At 34.1% G+C, this 19,061-nt stretch overlaps 2 protein-coding genes across 3 annotated transcripts; both read right to left on the reverse strand.

The window, feature by feature from the left end:
- Nucleotides 1-811: 811 nt before the first annotated feature.
- LOC126808496 (E3 ubiquitin-protein ligase MSL2) lies at nucleotides 812-3,590 on the reverse strand. The gene has a single exon (XM_050533256.2). It carries the CDS (start codon nucleotides 3,488-3,490, stop codon nucleotides 2,294-2,296), a length of 1,197 nt encoding a protein of 398 aa, XP_050389213.1. The 5' UTR covers nucleotides 3,491-3,590; the 3' UTR covers nucleotides 812-2,293.
- Nucleotides 3,591-4,615: 1,025 nt separating this feature from the next.
- Nucleotides 4,616-17,623, reverse strand: LOC126808493 (uncharacterized protein CXorf58). 2 transcript variants are annotated; one of them, XM_050533243.2, is made up of 10 exons: nucleotides 17,514-17,623; nucleotides 15,559-15,898; nucleotides 15,006-15,105; nucleotides 14,621-14,715; nucleotides 13,329-13,440; nucleotides 11,695-11,826; nucleotides 10,111-10,186; nucleotides 8,008-8,161; nucleotides 7,131-7,263; nucleotides 4,616-6,561 (listed from the first exon to the last, which is right to left on the reverse strand). In XM_050533243.2, exons 2-10 carry the CDS (start codon nucleotides 15,876-15,878, stop codon nucleotides 6,379-6,381), a joined length of 1,305 nt encoding a protein of 434 aa, XP_050389200.1. In that variant the 5' UTR covers nucleotides 15,879-15,898; nucleotides 17,514-17,623; the 3' UTR covers nucleotides 4,616-6,378. The 2 variants fall into 2 exon arrangements, with proteins under 2 accessions (XP_050389200.1, XP_050389201.1); XM_050533244.2 differs by having other exon boundaries at nucleotides 17,518-17,611.
- Nucleotides 17,624-19,061: the final 1,438 nt, after the last annotated feature.

Genomic DNA, 19,061 nt, shown 5'->3' on the forward strand with positions numbered 1-19,061 from the left:
CTAAAAATCTGGATTCACTGAAATGAATCCTAAGTTAATATCAGAACATAAATCAGCTCCAATAAATCAGCCAAACTTTATTTAGTTTAAGCCAACATGTCAACTACGTGTCACGCTGATCAGCAGTGAATATTTGCTAGGCCACTACAAGCACTGATAAGGATGAAATAGATGTGACTTAATGAGTCCCAAATATTAACGTTTTCCTTCTGCAAATTAAATTCTAAAACATATTTTTTAAGCATGAAAAAAATAAAAATAGGTGTTTCAAATTGATGTAGGTAAAAAATATTTCCTATTTAGTGTAAATGGGTATATAAAAAGAGTAAAAGGCATCATTCTACCTGGACTAGTAGCGTCTTATGTAAACAATGCATGTGCCGTTAAGCCAATGATGGATGCTGCGTGATGTGACGTCACATGATTAAACAGTCATTTTTTACAGAGATATTAGTCTTTGCAATACCCCTGTGAAACAGATTGACAACATGTTACAGAGAGAGAGAAATTGGGTTTAAAATCCACTTGACACAAACTAGGTCATTTCGGGACTAACACATAGTTCAATTTTATTTCAATAATTCGCTTGCGCTTAGGGGTCTTTAGCAGTGGAGGAAACCGGAGGACCCGGAGAAAACCCACAAGGTTGGACAGGCGACCCTACTCCTTGTCACGTACAACCGGGGATTCGAAACCACGCCAGTTGACTCAATGACAGGCCTTATGATACAGCGCGCACGTGCTAACCATTCGGCCATAGCCACCCACCCCCCCAAAAATAAGAAGAAATGCCTAAAATTTAACAACAGTTTTTTAATAATAGTCAAACATCAACAAATAAACACAAATCTCTAAGTTCAACAAAAAAAAAAAGTGATAAATGTGATAGCAAAACGAGTCGAAATCACAACTCATTGATTTACGATACAAACAAAAATGGGCTAAAAATATCATTTTTAATAACATAACTTGAAAGGCCAAATTTTAGATTTACCAAATAAACCAAACTAAAATAAAAGAAAATATTTGTTTAAAAAATGTCCACATTTTCGTAAATCAGTGACTTCAGATTCATTATTCTGTGTCATGGGTCACAAATGTTCAATAAATTTTTCTCTTTTTTAATTTTTTAAAAAATACCGATGAAGAAAATGATCTGGCACAATACATGTAAAATATACCTAATAAATTTAATTTGTTCTGATTCCTAATCTCTATTAGAAACGTACATATAATATACCGAAGGAAAAAACCTTCAAGAATGCCTTTTAAAAATATAAATTGAACTAAGAATAACTTATGGTAATCACCTTAAGGAAAATTTCGTATAAATATGATATAACAGGTATTCAATACTTCAATACAGTAGTTAATGTAAAGAACATATCAAAACAGAGTACAAGAGACATATCAAATCTAAATAAGAAAAAGGCTTCTAGAAAAAAAATTTGTATACAGCAGGGATTACCTTAACCCTATTTCATGAAAATATAGCAAAGGTAAAAGAAAAAAAAAATGTTTAAATCATAGTTTTCATAGATTTCTTCTTTACTTTACACTGGAAAGTTTATTTTTAAATTTAAAAATAAAGAAAAACAAAAAATCACATTACATTACTATTCAGTATATACACTTTCTTTAACATATGAGGTGATCATTAATAGAAATGTGTTAAAATTAATGGGGCTACATGTACATATTTTTACTTTTATTAAGTACAATGCCATAAATATGATATACATGTAACCCAACAATTTTCAGAAAGGTACGATGAAAGTTAAGTCAGTAAATAAACCATAATAGCTGTCAGCTGAAGAGTAATTATGTGGCAGGCCTGGAAATGACAGTTTTAGATGTACCCGACGAAATGTCAGACACTAATGAAATAGTACCTGACATTTTCAACTTAGTGCCAGACATGTATTAATAATATCAATAGAAAAGACAAATCAGTGCCCAACAAAATGACAGGCACGTGATCGAGGCACCAGATGTTTAGTGCCTGACAATGCCTGAATCGGTGCCAGACATTGTCTGTGACAGGTACCTTATTTCCAGGCTTGAATGATGTGACAAAAAATAGTTTGATTCAGAAATGTAACCTGAATCAATATCATTCATAAATAAAAATTCATATAGACTCCATGATAGTTTAAAATACTATTAACAATGATTCTTTCAAGTGCAAATGACAGCATGTACATTTAACAACATATCATGTCTTTTTACAAAAATAAGTTAACATCATCTCCCACAGAAAATGACCGAACAAGTGCTAACAAATACAAAAATATTAGTTACGATTACCAACAACAAGAGAGAGTGAGTTATCTTTCAATGTTAAATCATTTTCAGAGAAAACTGAAGGATCTTTTTCATGTCGCGGGTTACGACAACCTCGACACATACACCCTACACAGGCCCTTTTATTACTGTAACATGGGCATCTTTGTCCAAGGCAGGTTAAAGGACTAGGCTGATTGTTTCTAGCACATTTACATATTTTTCTTTTCAACATATCAATTGGATTTGAAGTTCTTGTTCGTTTACACGGTGGGTCAAAAGAAATGCCTTCAGTTTTAGCCTTGTTCCCACACATCTCCATCACTGGAGCTTCACCACTAAATTGTTTCTTTTTGGGTCCATTTTTGGATAAATTCGAATTCCGATATGTCTTCACTTTGGGTCTTTTTCTCTCTGTTATCTTTTGTAAACAAGGTGGTCCAGATTCAAATAAATTAGACGTCACATCATCTGATGGACTGACAGTCACAACATCAATAGGACTACTACTGTCATCACTTTTGATATCTGTTGTCGATGATACACTGTCATCCAGAGTGGTTTTAACTGTCAAGTCGTTATCATAACGTGTTAACACTGGTGGACTGGGTGATGGCGCATTATCCCCACCACCGGAGGAACATAGAGAATGGGAATCTGATGCTACATCACTGATTTGTTTTCTTTTTCTTCCCTTTTTACTCGATTCAGAACAAGGGGTTATCATAGGTGGGAAAAGAAAGGCGGGACTGACATCATTACAGTCGTAGTCATCTTTAAATTGTCGAACTTCGAGAAGCACTGACAGTAAATTTGTTCGTTCACTTGAGCTTGCCTTTGAATTTGACGATTCGGACAAAAGTTGTATACCAATAGAAGAATTATAAATATATTCACATAAAGTTTTAAAACATAAAATCATAATTCGTACTGAAGTGCTGTCTATGAAAACGCTAGGATCTCGGCACCAACTACACCCAGGTTTCAGGCGCATTTTGCCACCAAGACAACCAGTGCACACGTGATGTTGACAAACATTATGAGATGGACATTTCGGTTTGTGAAGAATTTTGCCGCAAACACAACAGGCAAATATTTGTCTCATATACGGTATGTATTTGTAAAGTTCAGACCATGATGAGCGGTTATTGGGGTCAGCTTTCATAACATATCTGCATGTTGATAAATACAGATTCAAAGCTGTCATAATGTCAGGAATAAATTGGCACTGCCAAAATATTTCACAGGCACTTCCGTAGGAACGCGAAAAGTAATGACGTCAATGACAGTTCCAGGGAGATTACTCTGATTTAGACTCTCGGATAACAAGTCTGATTACGATAATTGAAAATTGTGCTGCATGTTTGCGAGAAAAGTAAATATCAGAGAAGTGTCATTTCTTTGTTTTAACTTTATAATATGGAAACAATATTATGATGAAAAACAACGCTTCCAGTTCAAAAAGAATTGAAAGGATAAAGAAGACAGTCTGGAGACTAAAGGGAGATAACCCGCTGTTAGACTACTTTTGTTTTTTATTTTGCTTCTTTTTAATATTTATTTTAGCGAAACTTCTATACTTAACATATCTTATCAACAGTCCTCATGTTCCAAAAAAGAAATTTTGTTTGTGATTGTAAGGGTTTAATCCGTAACGGCACAGACATGTAATGAGTTGTTCAGCTGAAGACTAAAGGGAGATAATTATTTTGTTTTATTTCCTTGAAAGAGAGAGAGATGGGGTTTAACGTCCAATCGACATAAACTAGGTCATTTCGGGACTAACACAAAGTTCAATTTTATTTCAATAATTCGCTTGTGCCAGTGGACTCAATGACAGGCCTTATGATACAGCGCGCACATGCTAACATATGGTTCAATTTTATTGCAATATATCACTTGCCCATCAGGGTCTTTAGCAGTGGGAGGAAACCGGAGGACCCATAGAAAACCCACAACATTGGACAGGTACCCCCCTCCTTGTCATGTACAACCGGGGAATCAAAACCATGCCAGTTGACTCAATGACAGACCTTATGATACAGTGTGCACGTGCTAACCATCCTGCCATCCACAAATAGATAAATGTTGTTCGCCTTTCACCTTCATAGGCACACTGCCAATCCATAATGCTTTTTTCACGTACAGGTACCCTGTATCTACCTGTCTGATATGTGTTTTCCTAAACCATTGATGAATCCCGATTCCATGCCTATCCAATTACATATTTCGGTAAAGTTTTAGTAGGGAACATACAAACTCAATCCACTTACTCATTTTGGAGTTCATTCAAGTTCAATTAACTCACATTCTTCAATCATTAATAAATGAATTTATTTTAATTTTATATCTAAATGTACACAACAAAAAAATAAAAGATTTACTTTAATATAATTATTTAAATATATCACAATTAATATTAAACATAAATTATTTATCACATAAGTTTTTAAATTGAACCAATATATGTTTTATTTCGACACAAAAATACCATCAATATAATTCGTAACGTTGATAACGTTGACAGAACCTTCAACAAAATATTGCTTTAATTAAAATATTATGGTTTTGTGCTTTATATAATTCATATTTTTATGAGACCTGTGGACATGATTATATGTAAATATCTAAAACTTTACAGATTTTTATATAATTTATTACCTTTCTTAAAGGATAACAATTACTGTTGAAGATTTAAAAATCAACTGCTAACCAAATATTAATACTCATTCTCACAAATTGGAATTTGGCACACATCACCAAATAGTAAAGTGTTGTTATCTCTTCTTTTAAAGATGCATTATGTAAGATTTAGATAAACAGCTGGTCATTCTTGTTATAATAGTTTTAAAAAAAGGATAATTCAAAATGAATATATTGAAAATTTCATTCAAATTACTTTATTCTGAACAAAGTTATGGGTGTTGAAAGATGTAGCACAGATTGTTTAATATCATAGCAACAATACTAGACAATCAAGACTAAATGTCAGCCATACAATTGCCTAGAGCGTTGATTAGAAGCTTGTCATGTTAATAAATACCTAAATAATAGTTTATGTAAAATTTGAAGCCAAAATAAAGACCTACAATAAGCAGATTTAGCTCTTTTACATAATGCATCTTTAACTGATGAAACACTATCATGTGCTGTCCATAATTTCAAATCAAGGTAGTATGGCAGATAAATTGAAATTGTTAAAGATACATTATGGGAGATTAAATAAAGAGCTGGCAGTTCTCACTATAATAGTTAAAAACTAGATAATGTAAAGAGAATTTGCTGAAAATTTCAGTCAAATTGATCCACTCTGAACTAAGAATTTAGTGATTCAATTTTAGTCCTAGCCTCGATCATCATTACTAAAGTCTGTTCGATAAAAAACATAGTCTTGATTATCCATTTTTTGATTTAATCATCAATGAGCGTTGAGCAGCAGATCAGATTCTAATCCAGTAAATATTGTAGGCTAGCGATGACATTAATAGTTTATTATGGTCTGGATAAGTTAATTAATGTCTAATAAATAATTTAGATAACATTTCAGGCCTAAAGAAAGACCTGCAATAGGCAGATTTAGCTCTTGCATAATGTATGTTTAACTATCTTATGATTCATAAACTGTTCAACTGTTAGTATTTATTACTAAGATGGTGCCAGAAGTCATGGTGTAGCTACTAGATCATCATGGCAGATAAATTGAATTTGTTAACTGCCCTATGATTCATAAATTGTTCAATTGATAGTATTATTACTAAGATGCAATCAGATTAAGACACAGATCCTATTTCGTTTCGTTTTTATAGTTCAAAATTTTGTTTACTTGTCTTTACTACACTAGGATCTGGAAAAGTTGTTATCATTGACGTGTTCTGAATAGTGTGAGAAATAAGCCAATGAAACGGTCTGTTACGACAAACTTTAGGCATATTTTGCATGGAATTGTGGGTAATCTGCTAGTAACATCAATGCTGATTGGTTAATCAAATGTCTGACGCGACCTATTGCTACAACTGGTCAGATCTTCATGTAGTATGGGCCATCGAAAGTATAAAAAACGAAATGAAATATAGATCTGTATTTTAAGTAGATTGACTATGATGGTGCTAGAAGTCTTGGTGTAGCTACTAGATCATCATGGAATGATAAATCTTGTGTCCATTCATATAGTTTATTAGCTTCCTGTTCCCAGTCATCATCGTTATCACCACCGTTCATCATATCTAAATATGTAGAATGAGCTAAATACGTTTCATCATCAGCATTAGCAGTTTGATTCTGAAAAAAAAGCCACACACATTATGTAATTTTCACCAAGACGGAACTGAAAAATTAGATAAAAAAAATCCATTGAAAACAGCCTCTAAATAAATCATAAACTTGTCTAGCTTGTGAAACGATCTGATTAAAACACAGATTTCGTTTTTTATAGTTCAAACTTTTGTTTTACTTGTCATTACTAAACTAGGATCTAGAAGAGTTGTTATATTACCAGCGTTCTGGTTGAAGTGAGGGATTAGACTATGAAACGGTCTGTTAGGGCAAATTCTTGGCGTGCGATGCACAGAACTGTAGGTAAACCACTAGAAACGTCAACACTGATTGATTAATCAATGTCTGACGTCATAAGATCAAAAGCCGCTCGTATAACAAATGACGCGACCTTCCACTACAACTGGTCCGATCTTCATGTAGTCTACGCCATCGAAAGTATAAAAAAACGAAACGAAATATAGATCTAATTTTAATCAGATTGTTGCAAAATCCAATATCAATTAAACCACAGTGGACACATCAATTATGGTAGTTTAAATTCATTTAATATCTAAAATTAAATATGCAATTACTTTATCATCCAGACCATACATTCTTCTCATTTTTAAAGCTCTAAGTCTCGCTTGTTTTGTACGTCTGCCTGCAGACTGGTTGTTCAAAGCTGATTTGGGTGTAGGTACAGGGATGTTTGGTATCCATGGTGATCTATATGAAAGAAGAATTCAAACATGTTGTGATATGATATTGAATTTTTCTTTTTATGGATCAGTTTTCACCAAGTGGTAGATAATTCACATTGAATTATAAATAATATAGAATCAGGTAAATCTTGCAGGACTCAAAACTTTAACTCCTCAGGACCACATATTCCTGAAGCAATGGCCCGAGTAATCCATCTCTGGCCATTGGTGGATTGGCTTCTGATACTTGAGATTTTTAGGGAGTGTGTCTATTCTTCCCGTTCAATCAAATCTCTCCTAAGTACAGCAACATGACAGACCTTCGTTTAATCTGGGGTCTTCCCTAAAAATTTGGACACTGTTTTAAGTTATAAAAAACAGTGAAAGTATTGTTCATCTCCAAACAGTATTGTTTACATTGTATGCATTTTAATAGCCTTGATTGTCACGCAATTAGTTTTTCTGCTATGCACTGATTAATTGGACGTAATAAAATCGTGAGTCAAGATGTGACGTTATGTAAACATATTTGGTCCAATTTGGAGCTCTGTTTAAAGCGTAATGATATTGTTACGCAGTTAGCTATTGGTTGTTAATCGGACTATTGACCAGTCAAAATTTGGAACAGAAATTTGCTTCCATTACAGCAGTGCTAAGTGGGATAAACTCTAATCAAACGAAACACTGTGAGAAGTATGTCAGGACGATAGCAGTCTGACATTAGAAAGAACAAAAACATGCATATTATGATAAATATTTCCAGTAATACCTCATTTGAGCTATTGCATTTATCTGTTGTAACTTTATTTCTTGAGATAAAGGTTGTATCATCAGTAGAGTTATCTCCTCTTTTAATCGTGTAGAAAGACGATTATTATAAGCATAATCCACAATATCATAAAATATTGTATGTCTGGGTAAAACTAAAAAATAAATATGATCAGATTCATTCACAAAAGAAGAGTAGAAAATGTTAGCTATATGTAGGGTGCCCCACCATAAATAAATATCTCCAAATATCTCGACAATTACACCACAATATCTATATATACACCAAGCCTTAAATCAGCTTCAAACATTTATAGTCACTAAATAAACGGCCATGTTGTACTAAATAAGCTATGACCATTTAATCATCCATAAATAATACACTGAAAGATGGTTCCGAGTGTCGGCCATAACATCCAAGCACATGTGAGTAAGAAATAGGTTACGCTCTTGTTTTGAAAGTAGTCTCACTTAACCAGTCTACCGACCATTCTACGCTTGATTAACAGGGCGGGATAATCAAGACTACTTTTTTACGAAACATAACAGAAAGCTGGAACAATAAATTGGATTTAGAAACACACACGTTGGGCAACTCAACAACTGTTGAAAGTAAAATGAAACTACTGCTAGTGCTAGTATCATGTTCTTGCCCAACGCAAGTATTTCAGAGATATTATTTGTACTAAACCAAAAGATGCCGCTCCTAATGGTACAGTCAATGATAAAGCAAATTTAAAAAATAAAACGAACGTAATATCTAAAGCTGCTGTAATAACCAATAAGCTAAATGTTACTGCTATTCAGAATCGCCAACAATAGATTTTTTACGACTGTAATAGTTGATAGATGTGTAAAGAATTGCACGTGCAATGGCTATTTATAGTATCATAGACACTACCGCTGAGTATTATCATAGTTCATAGTAAGCGAGAAATCACTTCGAGATAATCCACTGAAGCGGGTACATTCGCCGTGTTGAGACCAACTTTCTGTATCGAAAATTTTGGGTGCACAGGTCACCCTACTATATGTGAACTTCTTAATTAAAGATACATTATGTAAGATTTAGATAAAGAGCTGACTATATTTGCTATAACAGCTAAAAAATAGATAATGTAAAATGAAATAGTGAAATTTTCATTCAAATTACTGAGGCAAGTTTTCACTGTTTGTAGTTTTCACAAGGTCCATTGTGGTAACCAGGGCACTGGTACATTCAAGACTTAGCCTCGCTTTCCCATTTATATACACCAATATTTGAACATGAGTTAGAAATTGGAATCAGACCAGTTATCAATCTGAACGACAGACTCACCCTACCTGCAGAGAAGTGACTCTGACACAGTGAATAGCCATGATATCCAAATGACGTTATCTAAACGTCACAGGTCATGAGGTCACATCAACAAACAAATGTAAACACCATCATTATGATCATTATCAACATTACAAGACACAATGTTACATTGTAAACAATAGCCTTCTTGTAGCCTTTAGGACTGTATAATCCGTACAGAACGTCTTATCGCTTCTTCCAATGATTTTTCACAAAAATAACATCATCTACAACTCTAGATTTGACGTCGGCATATTGGCACTATTTTGTGCTTCGGTCCTGTCTATTTCAGTTATACACAATCAATTCTGTTACTGTTTTTAGCGTGGGGATTGACTAAAAGTTAATTTATTTCAGTTCTAAACAAAAATTTAAAACTTTAACTCAATTTTAAAAAAATAGCCAAATTCTGGCTGGGATTACTGAGCAAAATGGCCATTCACTGTGTACGTGCGAAAAAAAAGCCAGCTACCATTTAATTTTCGTACGTTAGTTACGTACGACCAGTTATTTGATAATCTCGCTTACGAACATGGACGTAACAGACTTTAGACATATACTTAGTCATAGTTTGATGTTATTTTTGAAATATTTTCCATGTTACGGGAGTCTGTGGTAGTAACTAGCCGATTGAACTAATGATAAACCACCGATAAATTGTTTTAATTATAAACAGTGACTTAAATGAAATGTACATGAAATAACAAATGTTTCTAATATAAATGTTGTTGTGTTTTTTAAAAATAAAATAGCACATATACTAACCATCTAACGTTAACTTTCTCCAAAAATTATCTTTACCACCAAGATAAGCAGGTGTTTCATCTAAGATGGCAATATACTGAAAAATCAAAATGAAATGAAATACAGTGTGCTATGAGGGACATTTTGCCCGGACACCGGCACTATCGCCTACTCTTATATCGAATTCCAACTGCCAGGGGATCTTTTACGTGCATTCCAATATATACACGGGACCGTGGTTTTTTGTCTCATCCGAAGGACTAGACACCTATCCTTGTCAGGCCGTCCGTTCTGCACCACTGACAAGGGGAAACCACGCCGGAAAATCCAGATGAACTTTCTCGGCCAATGCAGGGATAGAACACCCGACCTCCAGGCTATTGAGCCAGCGTCTTAACCAATTAGCCACCTTGGCTCCCCAAATCAAAATGAACAGCATTGTATGCCTATATATAAATAAGGCCAATCTCATGAAAGATGTTTTTTGTTTAAAATTTCAAAACTTAAAAATTAGGAACTAGTGTAAAAGATTTTGAACAGCGCAACTCAATTCGGTTTTTAAAACGTCTTTTAACGAAACAATAATATAGCAAAATTTGAACAGAGGTTCCCTGAAGAACAGAAAATCAAATTGATATGGCCTAAATACAATTCAAAACAACTTTGTGATACATTTAATAGTGCAGGAGGAGAGGGAGAGAGAGAGAGAGAGAGAGAGCGAGAGAGAGAGAGAGAGAGAGAGAGAGAGAGAGAGAGAGTTTAATAGTAAGTCCATTCACCAAAACTAGGTCATTTCGGGTATAACATATACATGTAGTTCAACTTTATTTCAATAATTCGCATGCGTCTAGGTGTCTTTAGCTGTGGGAGGAATTATATACCAAATTATATACCAAAAACTAATTTGTTTGGCGCAGGAATACAAATGTACATATCAGATCAAGTGATCTTAAAGTGAATGGATCTGGGGCAGACATGTCAACCCCCAGATAAGAAAAAACAGGAGACCAGCAATGAAAAAAACAGGAGAATCTGGGGGCAAGCTGTAAGCGTCCACTGCACTTTACATTCCAGGCCTGTAATGATACAGACTTCACTCAAAATGGAAAACAAATCAATGATTTACAAAAAAGACACAATAGAAAGTACTTCAGGTAAAATATATTTTCAAGTTTTACTACAAAGACAGGGATGTTATATTATTTTCTCTGCCACCCAATCTGATTAAAATACAGATTTATATTCCGTTTCATCTTTTTATACTTTTGATGACCTACACTATATGAAGATCTGCCAAGTTTCAGTGGGAGGTTGCGTCAGGGATCATACAAGTGGCTTTTGACCTTACATGTAATGATGTCAGACATTTGACTAACCAATCAGCGTTGATGTTTCTAGTGCTTTACCCAAAGTTCTGTGGTCATCATGTCAAAATCTCACCCTAACAGACCGTTAGCTAATCCCTCACATCAACCAGAATGCGGGTTGTATAACAACTCTTCCAGATCCTAGTGTAGTACAGACAAGCAAAACGAAATTTAGAACTATAAAAAATGAAATGAAATAGGATCTGTGTTTTAGATATATATAAATGTATTGACTAACCTGCATATAATCTTTTAGTGTAGTAATATCCACCTCATCTGTTATTTTATATTGATGATGATGAATAGCATCTTGTATCATGTGATCATAAAATAAACGATTACCCATTAACTTGAGGGAATCTTCGGCAGCCTGAAAAAAGCAATTAGGTTAGGGTTACAACTATTATTAGGCTGTTAAATACCATTTGGTAAAAGTGTGTGGCAATCGTCCGTCATCCACCTTTATATATTTTTGGTTATCTTATCCTCAGGGCTGGATTAAGACTAGCTCACCTCGGATACCAATTTTTCCATCCAGTTAACCTAAATTTCATTTCGTTATATATGGCCAAGTTACGTAAATTTGTGTGTTACCCTATATTTAGATTTCAATGGCTTCTGCCAAGCCATTTAGCGGAAGGGGGCATATATTTAACAGCATGTTGTGTTGCACATACTGACTCTAGCGAGGAAAGCACAGCCTTATTTTCTCACTAAAATGTTCCTTTACATTGTTCAGGCAATCACAGACACACAACCGTTTAGCAGTAAAAAGTTGCCCAGTAAAATTGACTGGGGGGGGGGTGCGCGATACTTTTTCAACAAGGATTCAATAGGGCGAGTGTAATGAGACCTACGTTCAGAGCTGAACTAGGTTAAGACCACCAGACGCCCAAAGCACTGAAAAGATCATGTTGCTTTCCCCGTACATGTAAAATGCTACACCAAAAATAGATTTCTAGCTTCCGAAATGAAACAAATCACATATTATCAACTTATCATTAACCTTTTCAGTACTATACTATTATTAAAGGGGCATTATGGGATATTAGATAAAGAGCTGGCAGTTCTCACTATAATAATAGTTAAAAACTAGATAATGTAAAGAGAATATGCTGAATTTTAGGCCTAGCCTCGATCATCATTACTAAAGTCTGTACAATAAAAAAAAAATCATAGTCTTGGTTATCCATTTTTGGATTAAATCATCAATGAGCGTTTAGCAGCAAATCAGATTCAAATCCAGTGAACATCTGACACTTAAGATGGCATTGAGAGTTGATTACGGTCTTTCATGTTAATAAATTCTAATTAATAGTTTATGTAACATTTCAGGCCTAAAGAAAGACATGCAATAGGCAGATTTAGCTCTTGCATAATTTATGTTTAACAGTAATATTTAATTATTATTGTTGATGGAGACATTTGATTAACCAATCAGCATTGATGTTACTAGTGGATTACCCACAGTTCCGTGCAAAACACACCTAAACCTCGCCGTAACAGACCGTTTCATTGGCTTATCCCTGACACCATTCAGAACACGAGTTAAATAACAACTCTTCCAGATCCAAGTGTAGTAAAGACAAGGACAACGAAATTTTGAACTATAAAAACGAAACGAAATAGGATCTGTGTTTTAACCAGATTGCGATTGAACATAAATCAGTTTATATACATTCATATTACATTAACAATGCGACCCATTTGTGTCAATTTCTAGGTGCCAAATATTAGCGATTTAGCTCCTTTAAAGGTTAATAAGAAGCTGCTTGCAAAAGAATGATTCAAACATCAAATTCATTTTGATATATAATTACTAGGAGAGTTCTAAGAAAAAGTTATAAATTGAAAATCTAAACATTAGCCTACCTCTGTTGCTCCTCGGATTAATTTCTTGCCACTCAAATATTTTAATCCTTTTCCATTATTATGAGAAAATACTTTGAAAAAGATCATTGGAGGGAATTCACCTCCACCAAACCTGTAAATCAACAATGTTTCAAACTTATAGAAGATATATATATTATACTACACAGAAAGAGAGCAATGTGGTTTAATGTCCACTCAACACAAACTAGGTCATTTCGAGACTTGCACATGGTTCAATTTAATTTCAATAATTGGCTTATGCGTAGGGGTCTTTGGCAGTAAGAGGAAACCGGAGGACCCGGAGAAAAACCCACGAGGTTGGACAGGCGACCTTACTCCTTGTCATACAGAAATAGCTTACAATACATTACATTCAAGCATAATACATAGAAACTTTTGTGCTATTTGATTTTTTACAAGTGCGTAATATACTATTTGAAATAAATCAATGTATACATTCTGAAATTGATATTAACATTAGATAGAAGGATCTTTGTGCTATTTTAAATATTAGGTCTCTAGTACAACATGTAACCATACTGACCATCAAACATTGTAGCATCCTTACCTGCCCAATATTCCAAAATAAATACGAATATGGACTTTAAGACCTAAATTGCTATTGAAAGATCACTTTTTAGCTTTAAATTTCATTATATTTAACATTTATGTGGTCATCCCTTTAACTGTATTCTTATAGGGGGCCACGGTGGCTAAGTGGTTAAGACGCTGGCTCGCTAGCTGGGTGTGTCGCATGTTCGATCCCTGCATTGGCCGAGAAAGTTCATTGTGATTTTCCGAGGTGGATGCCCCTTGTCAGTGGTGCAGGACGGAGGGTCTGACAAGGACAGCTGTCTAGTCGTTCAGATGGGACAAAAAAAAAAGGTCCTGTGTACACATTGGCATGTACGTAAAAGATCCCTTGACAGTTGGAATTAGATATCAGAGTAGGCCATAATGCCGCTGCCCAAGCAAAATTTCCCTCATAGCACACTGTATGGCGTAAGCCCAACTTCATTAGTCCAGTCAGTGCAGAACAGTAGGACGTTAAACCCCATTTCATTTCATTTCGTATTCTTATTGAATTGTTGAACATGTCCATAATCTTGTTGTTTATTTATGATTATATTTTCACTTTGTAAAGTGCCCCTGAACATGTTATATGAAAGGATGCACTATAATTATGTTGTAATAATAATAATATACACCCACACATTGTGAAGTTTTGAATATGGAAGCTTGTGTGCACCACTATTTTCGATGTACCATACATTGACATGTATTATAATTACCTGAATCTAACTTTAATTTGAGAACTTTTATCTTTAAAAAATTCTGCTTCTGCAGGACAAACTTTTCGTAAAATTTCATAAGATAAGGATGTTTCCTGTTGACAAAAGTAGAAGAAAGAAAAATGTGACATGCATGTCAATCATGCAACTAAACAGTGATAGTGAAATAAAAGACCTGCAATAGGCAGATTTAGCTCTTGCATAATGTATGTTTACTAAGCGACGTTTCGACCAGGATACTCTCGTCTTGATCAGTATCCTCGCCAAAACATCGTTTAGTATTAAACTCAGTAATTGCGCATCCATAAAATTGTACCTTGTGTTAATATGTTCAGTTACTAAATGCCAATCAAAGAAAATATCAGTTGTGATTTAAAGTACTTACAGCAGCACATAACGAATGTTTCAATAGTCGGAACATTTGTTTGTCTCGATGTGCTATCCATCCTCTTTCAATGATTGAAGCTGCTGCTTGTCTGATTAATCTGTAGTCAAAAATATACATAAAGCTGTTAGTGTTGTTTTCAACAGTTCAAATATTCTCGCAACAATAAGATTTATTTTTTTGTGTGTCAATAATGGCTTGCTGATCAAGCCACAATAATAGTGAAACTACATTGTAATATCACAGAGAAACTACTTGTACATTACTACAGTAATTATTTTTAATCACCATGGATGGCAAATTCTTTAATTTATATCACATCAAAAGCAGCAGAACGATTTACCCAATACTACCCAATACTAATTAAATAAAACCAAATACCACCACATAGTACCTTATGATTGTGAAAAACTAACATATTAAGGAATTAGCAAAAATTTAACGATAAACTGGAAAAGTATAGTTATCTAATCTCCCATAATGTCCCTTTAAAAAATAAACACAAAAGCAAGTCTTTTCTTATATACACATTTCGATAAAACGTGAGACTTACTCTTTTTCATTTTGTGGACCATTTCGAAGACTTCTGGCCAGTACTGATGTTGTTCTTACTGTACTGGTGGGTGATGGGACTCGATGAGAATGGCCATATTCCTGACCTTGAAGAGTAGCAGAGAATGAACTTCTAGGAGTTACAACTGCTGGTGATGGTGACAACTTTATCTCTGATACTGATTTTCTATCTGGACTTACAGTTTGTCGACCCTGGGTGCTAGCTGATGGTAGTTTTACATTGATAGATGTTCTACTCTCACCCTGTACATGATGGGAACTACTACCACTGTGCTTACTTCCGCTTGGCGTACGAGACATATCAAAGAATAAGCTGTCATCTGAAAATCACACAAACGTATGTTAAGAAATGTATAAAAAATTGAGTGTTATGATATTTGGACACATTTTAGCATTTAAACGTACCATAGCTTTTTAAAAATTAGTTTTTAAAAAACATATACTTCAATGGGATTATATAATAACCTAATAAAATAGACAAGACTTCATTTTTACAATAAATAAGCTTATATAAATAAATCTTTTGCTCATATATAGGCCTATACATTACATTGTATTCGTAGTGCTAGTGTTTATCGAAATATTTAGTTTGTAATGGCAAATTGAAAATCCCTTTCCAAAATCTGCCTCAATCCATATTCAATAAAATTATGTTCACTTGTCATATGAACTCAAATAAATTATAACTAGAACTAGATCTAATTTAACACATTTTGTTTATCACATTTGATTTGATAATACAACGTTCATTTAAACTATATTCTGAGTTAGGGGGTTTCAAATTGGGATTTTGCATGAATCACTGATATCTGATCCAGTGATTTTACTGTACAAACATTTTTGGGTGTAGGCTAACTTTTGAGCCTATGCTGCTGTAATGGCTAGGTTGTGCGCTTCAATTTATTTTATTGGCTAGTTAGTATAGAGCGAAGCACTAAAGCATCACCTCAAGCGTGGTGCTCGAGCAAAGTTCTCTTCCAGTAACACAGCAGCGTAACTAAAACTGTCACCCACAGACTTGATAAGAAAAATTCAGACCAGAACTGGATACACTCGGCAAAACTAGCAATGTGCCAGTCAATTTACCAAATCCAGCGCAAAAGCGAGATTACGCATCTTGAAGAAATATTTCTATGGCGTGTCTAATCACATATTTTTGACGTCAAATTCAATGACAATATAAGTAATTTTCACACTTTTGTTTTGTTCTTTTTTTTAAAAATTTAATCATACAAATGATACAAATGATTTCAATTCGGAAAATACTAAATAGGAATTATTTAACAATATCAACATTGTTTGTATCAATTGAGAAACTTAAAGATACATTATGTAAGATTTAGATAAAGACCTAGCCATTCTTGTTATAATAGTTCGAAAGTAGATGATGTAAAATGAATAATTTGAAAATTTCATTCAAATTACTCTATTGCAAGCGAAGATATTAGCCTTTGAAGGTTTGACAGACGTGTGCAATGATTTCAACCACCGTACTGGTTGATCGAAGCTAAGTCTCGGTCCTCCATATTTGATTAAATCAAAGTATCGCTGAACCATTCTAATCTATTTAATATCAGAGAAATCTGATGCCATTGAGAGTTTATTAAGGCCTGAATCAGTTAATTAATGTCTAATTAATACTTTAGAAAACATTTCAGGCCTAATGAAGGTTTTATATTTGACAATAATCACATTAGCTTCACTCTACTCAGGCAATGCCTGTTACATATTATTTAACAACAATCACATCAGCTTCGCTCTTCTCAGGCAATGAATGGTTCATTTCATTCAGTTTAGTTTTGCCTTTGGTTTCGCCTTTGGGGTTACGTTACGACACATAAAACCGATCCGCGTTCAGTCGAAAGGGCACAAGTATTGATGGTGAGAATAGTTTTGATGAGATTAGAATTTACTAAATATTTCATTAATTCTAACCTACGTATTTTCAAAATAGGAAAACTATAAGAAATTCTACTCCATTGATATTCAGCTTCACATCATCCGTATCCATTGAAAACAAACCATAACTTCCGGTGTAAATACCCACAAACCTCTGCGCTTCCTTTGGTAAAAATATTTTGAACTGGAAACATTTCAAAACGAAATATTGTAGAATATGGATTTATAAATTATTTAGCAATTTCTAGATATACTTCAAGCTACATTCCATTTATAATTACATTGAAGAGTTGCATTTCGAAATTCAAAGTATTGTCATACTTGAGTAGCAAAATTTCTTGAATAGTTTTCTTTTCATTTTATATCACAGAACGAAAGTGAAGGAATTCTGGCGCATGCTCATTCAACGAATACCAAAAGCTTGACATTTGATTGTTTTTATTATTTGTAGCAGACAACAATTTTGACAAAGACATCACCAAAAACGTTGGACGTGATCAAAGATGAGGCTCAAAACTACCCTACAGAAAGAACCAAAACATATCCTTTTAAAAATTTTTTTAGTTTCTACCTTTTATTCGGTTTACTAGCCATTTTTGTCCTTAATTTTTAAAGTCATGATTGATTTGAACATGTCCATGCGCTACGAAGATAAATAACAGGCCTATCATTCATATGGTAATAATATGTAACAGGAATTGTCCGAGTAGAGCGAAGCTGATTATTGTCAAATATAAAACCTTCATAATTAATTTTCTCAAGTGATACAAAAAATGTTAAATAATTAGTTTTTCCAAATTGATTTTTATTTATATCTAAATTATATACATTAATTTTGTTTGGCTGGGACTATTTGCCACATGTGGTAAGACAATCCGGAGACTATTTGCCACATGTGGCAAGTCTCCGTACCGCAATTATCAACCGATTTCAATGAAACTTACAGATAAGGATAACATTAATAATATCTCAGAGTAAGTAAAATTTCTACCACTTTCGGTTAGCGGTTTTAGATGAAATGTGTGGTAACCTGATATCTCGGAAACCGCTAACCGGAAGTGGTCGAAATTTTGGCTATTCTTAATGTTATTATAGTCTAGAAGTTTCATGGAAATCGGTTGATAATTGTTGTCTGTAGCCGTGTCAGATGAAATGTGTGGTAACCTGATATCTCGGAAACCGCTAACCGGAAGTGGTCGAAATTTCGGCTACTCTGAGATATTATTAATGTTATTATATTCTGTAAGTTTCATGGAAATCGGTTGATAATTGTGGTCTGTAGCCGTGCCACATAAAATGTGTGGTAACCTGATAATTCGGGAACTGCTGACCGGAAGTGGTTGAAATCTGGGCTTCTCTTAGATATTATAAATGTTATCATATTCTATAAGTTTCGTGGAAATCGGTTGATGATTGTGGTCTGTAGCCGTGCCACATGAAATGTGTGATAACCTGATATCTCGGAAACCGCTGATCGGAAGTGGTCGAAATTTTGGCTACTCTGAGATATTGTTGATGTAATTATAATCTACAAGTTTCATGGAAATCGGTTGGTAACCTGATATCTCGGAAACCGCTAACCGG

This window comes from Patella vulgata, chromosome 1 (assembly GCF_932274485.2).
Source record: "Patella vulgata chromosome 1, xgPatVulg1.2, whole genome shotgun sequence".
NCBI lineage: Eukaryota > Metazoa > Mollusca > Gastropoda > Patellidae > Patella > Patella vulgata.

Bases quoted from the DNA above. Each gene is read 5' to 3' on its own strand.
- LOC126808496 (XM_050533256.2), bottom strand. From the start codon at position 3,490: ATGACAGCTTTGAATCTGTATTTATCAACATGCAGATATGTTATGAAA.
- LOC126808493 (XM_050533243.2), bottom strand. From the start codon at position 15,878: ATGTCTCGTACGCCAAGCGGAAGTAAGCACAGTGGTAGTAGTTCCCAT. The intron at 13,441-14,620 runs GTAATTATAATA...GTTGATTTACAG, and splicing joins CAAATTAAAGTTAGATTCAG to GTTTGGTGGAGGTGAATTCC. The intron at 10,187-11,694 runs GTTAGTCAATAC...TTGATTTTTCAG, and splicing joins CACTAAAAGATTATATGCAG to TATATTGCCATCTTAGATGA.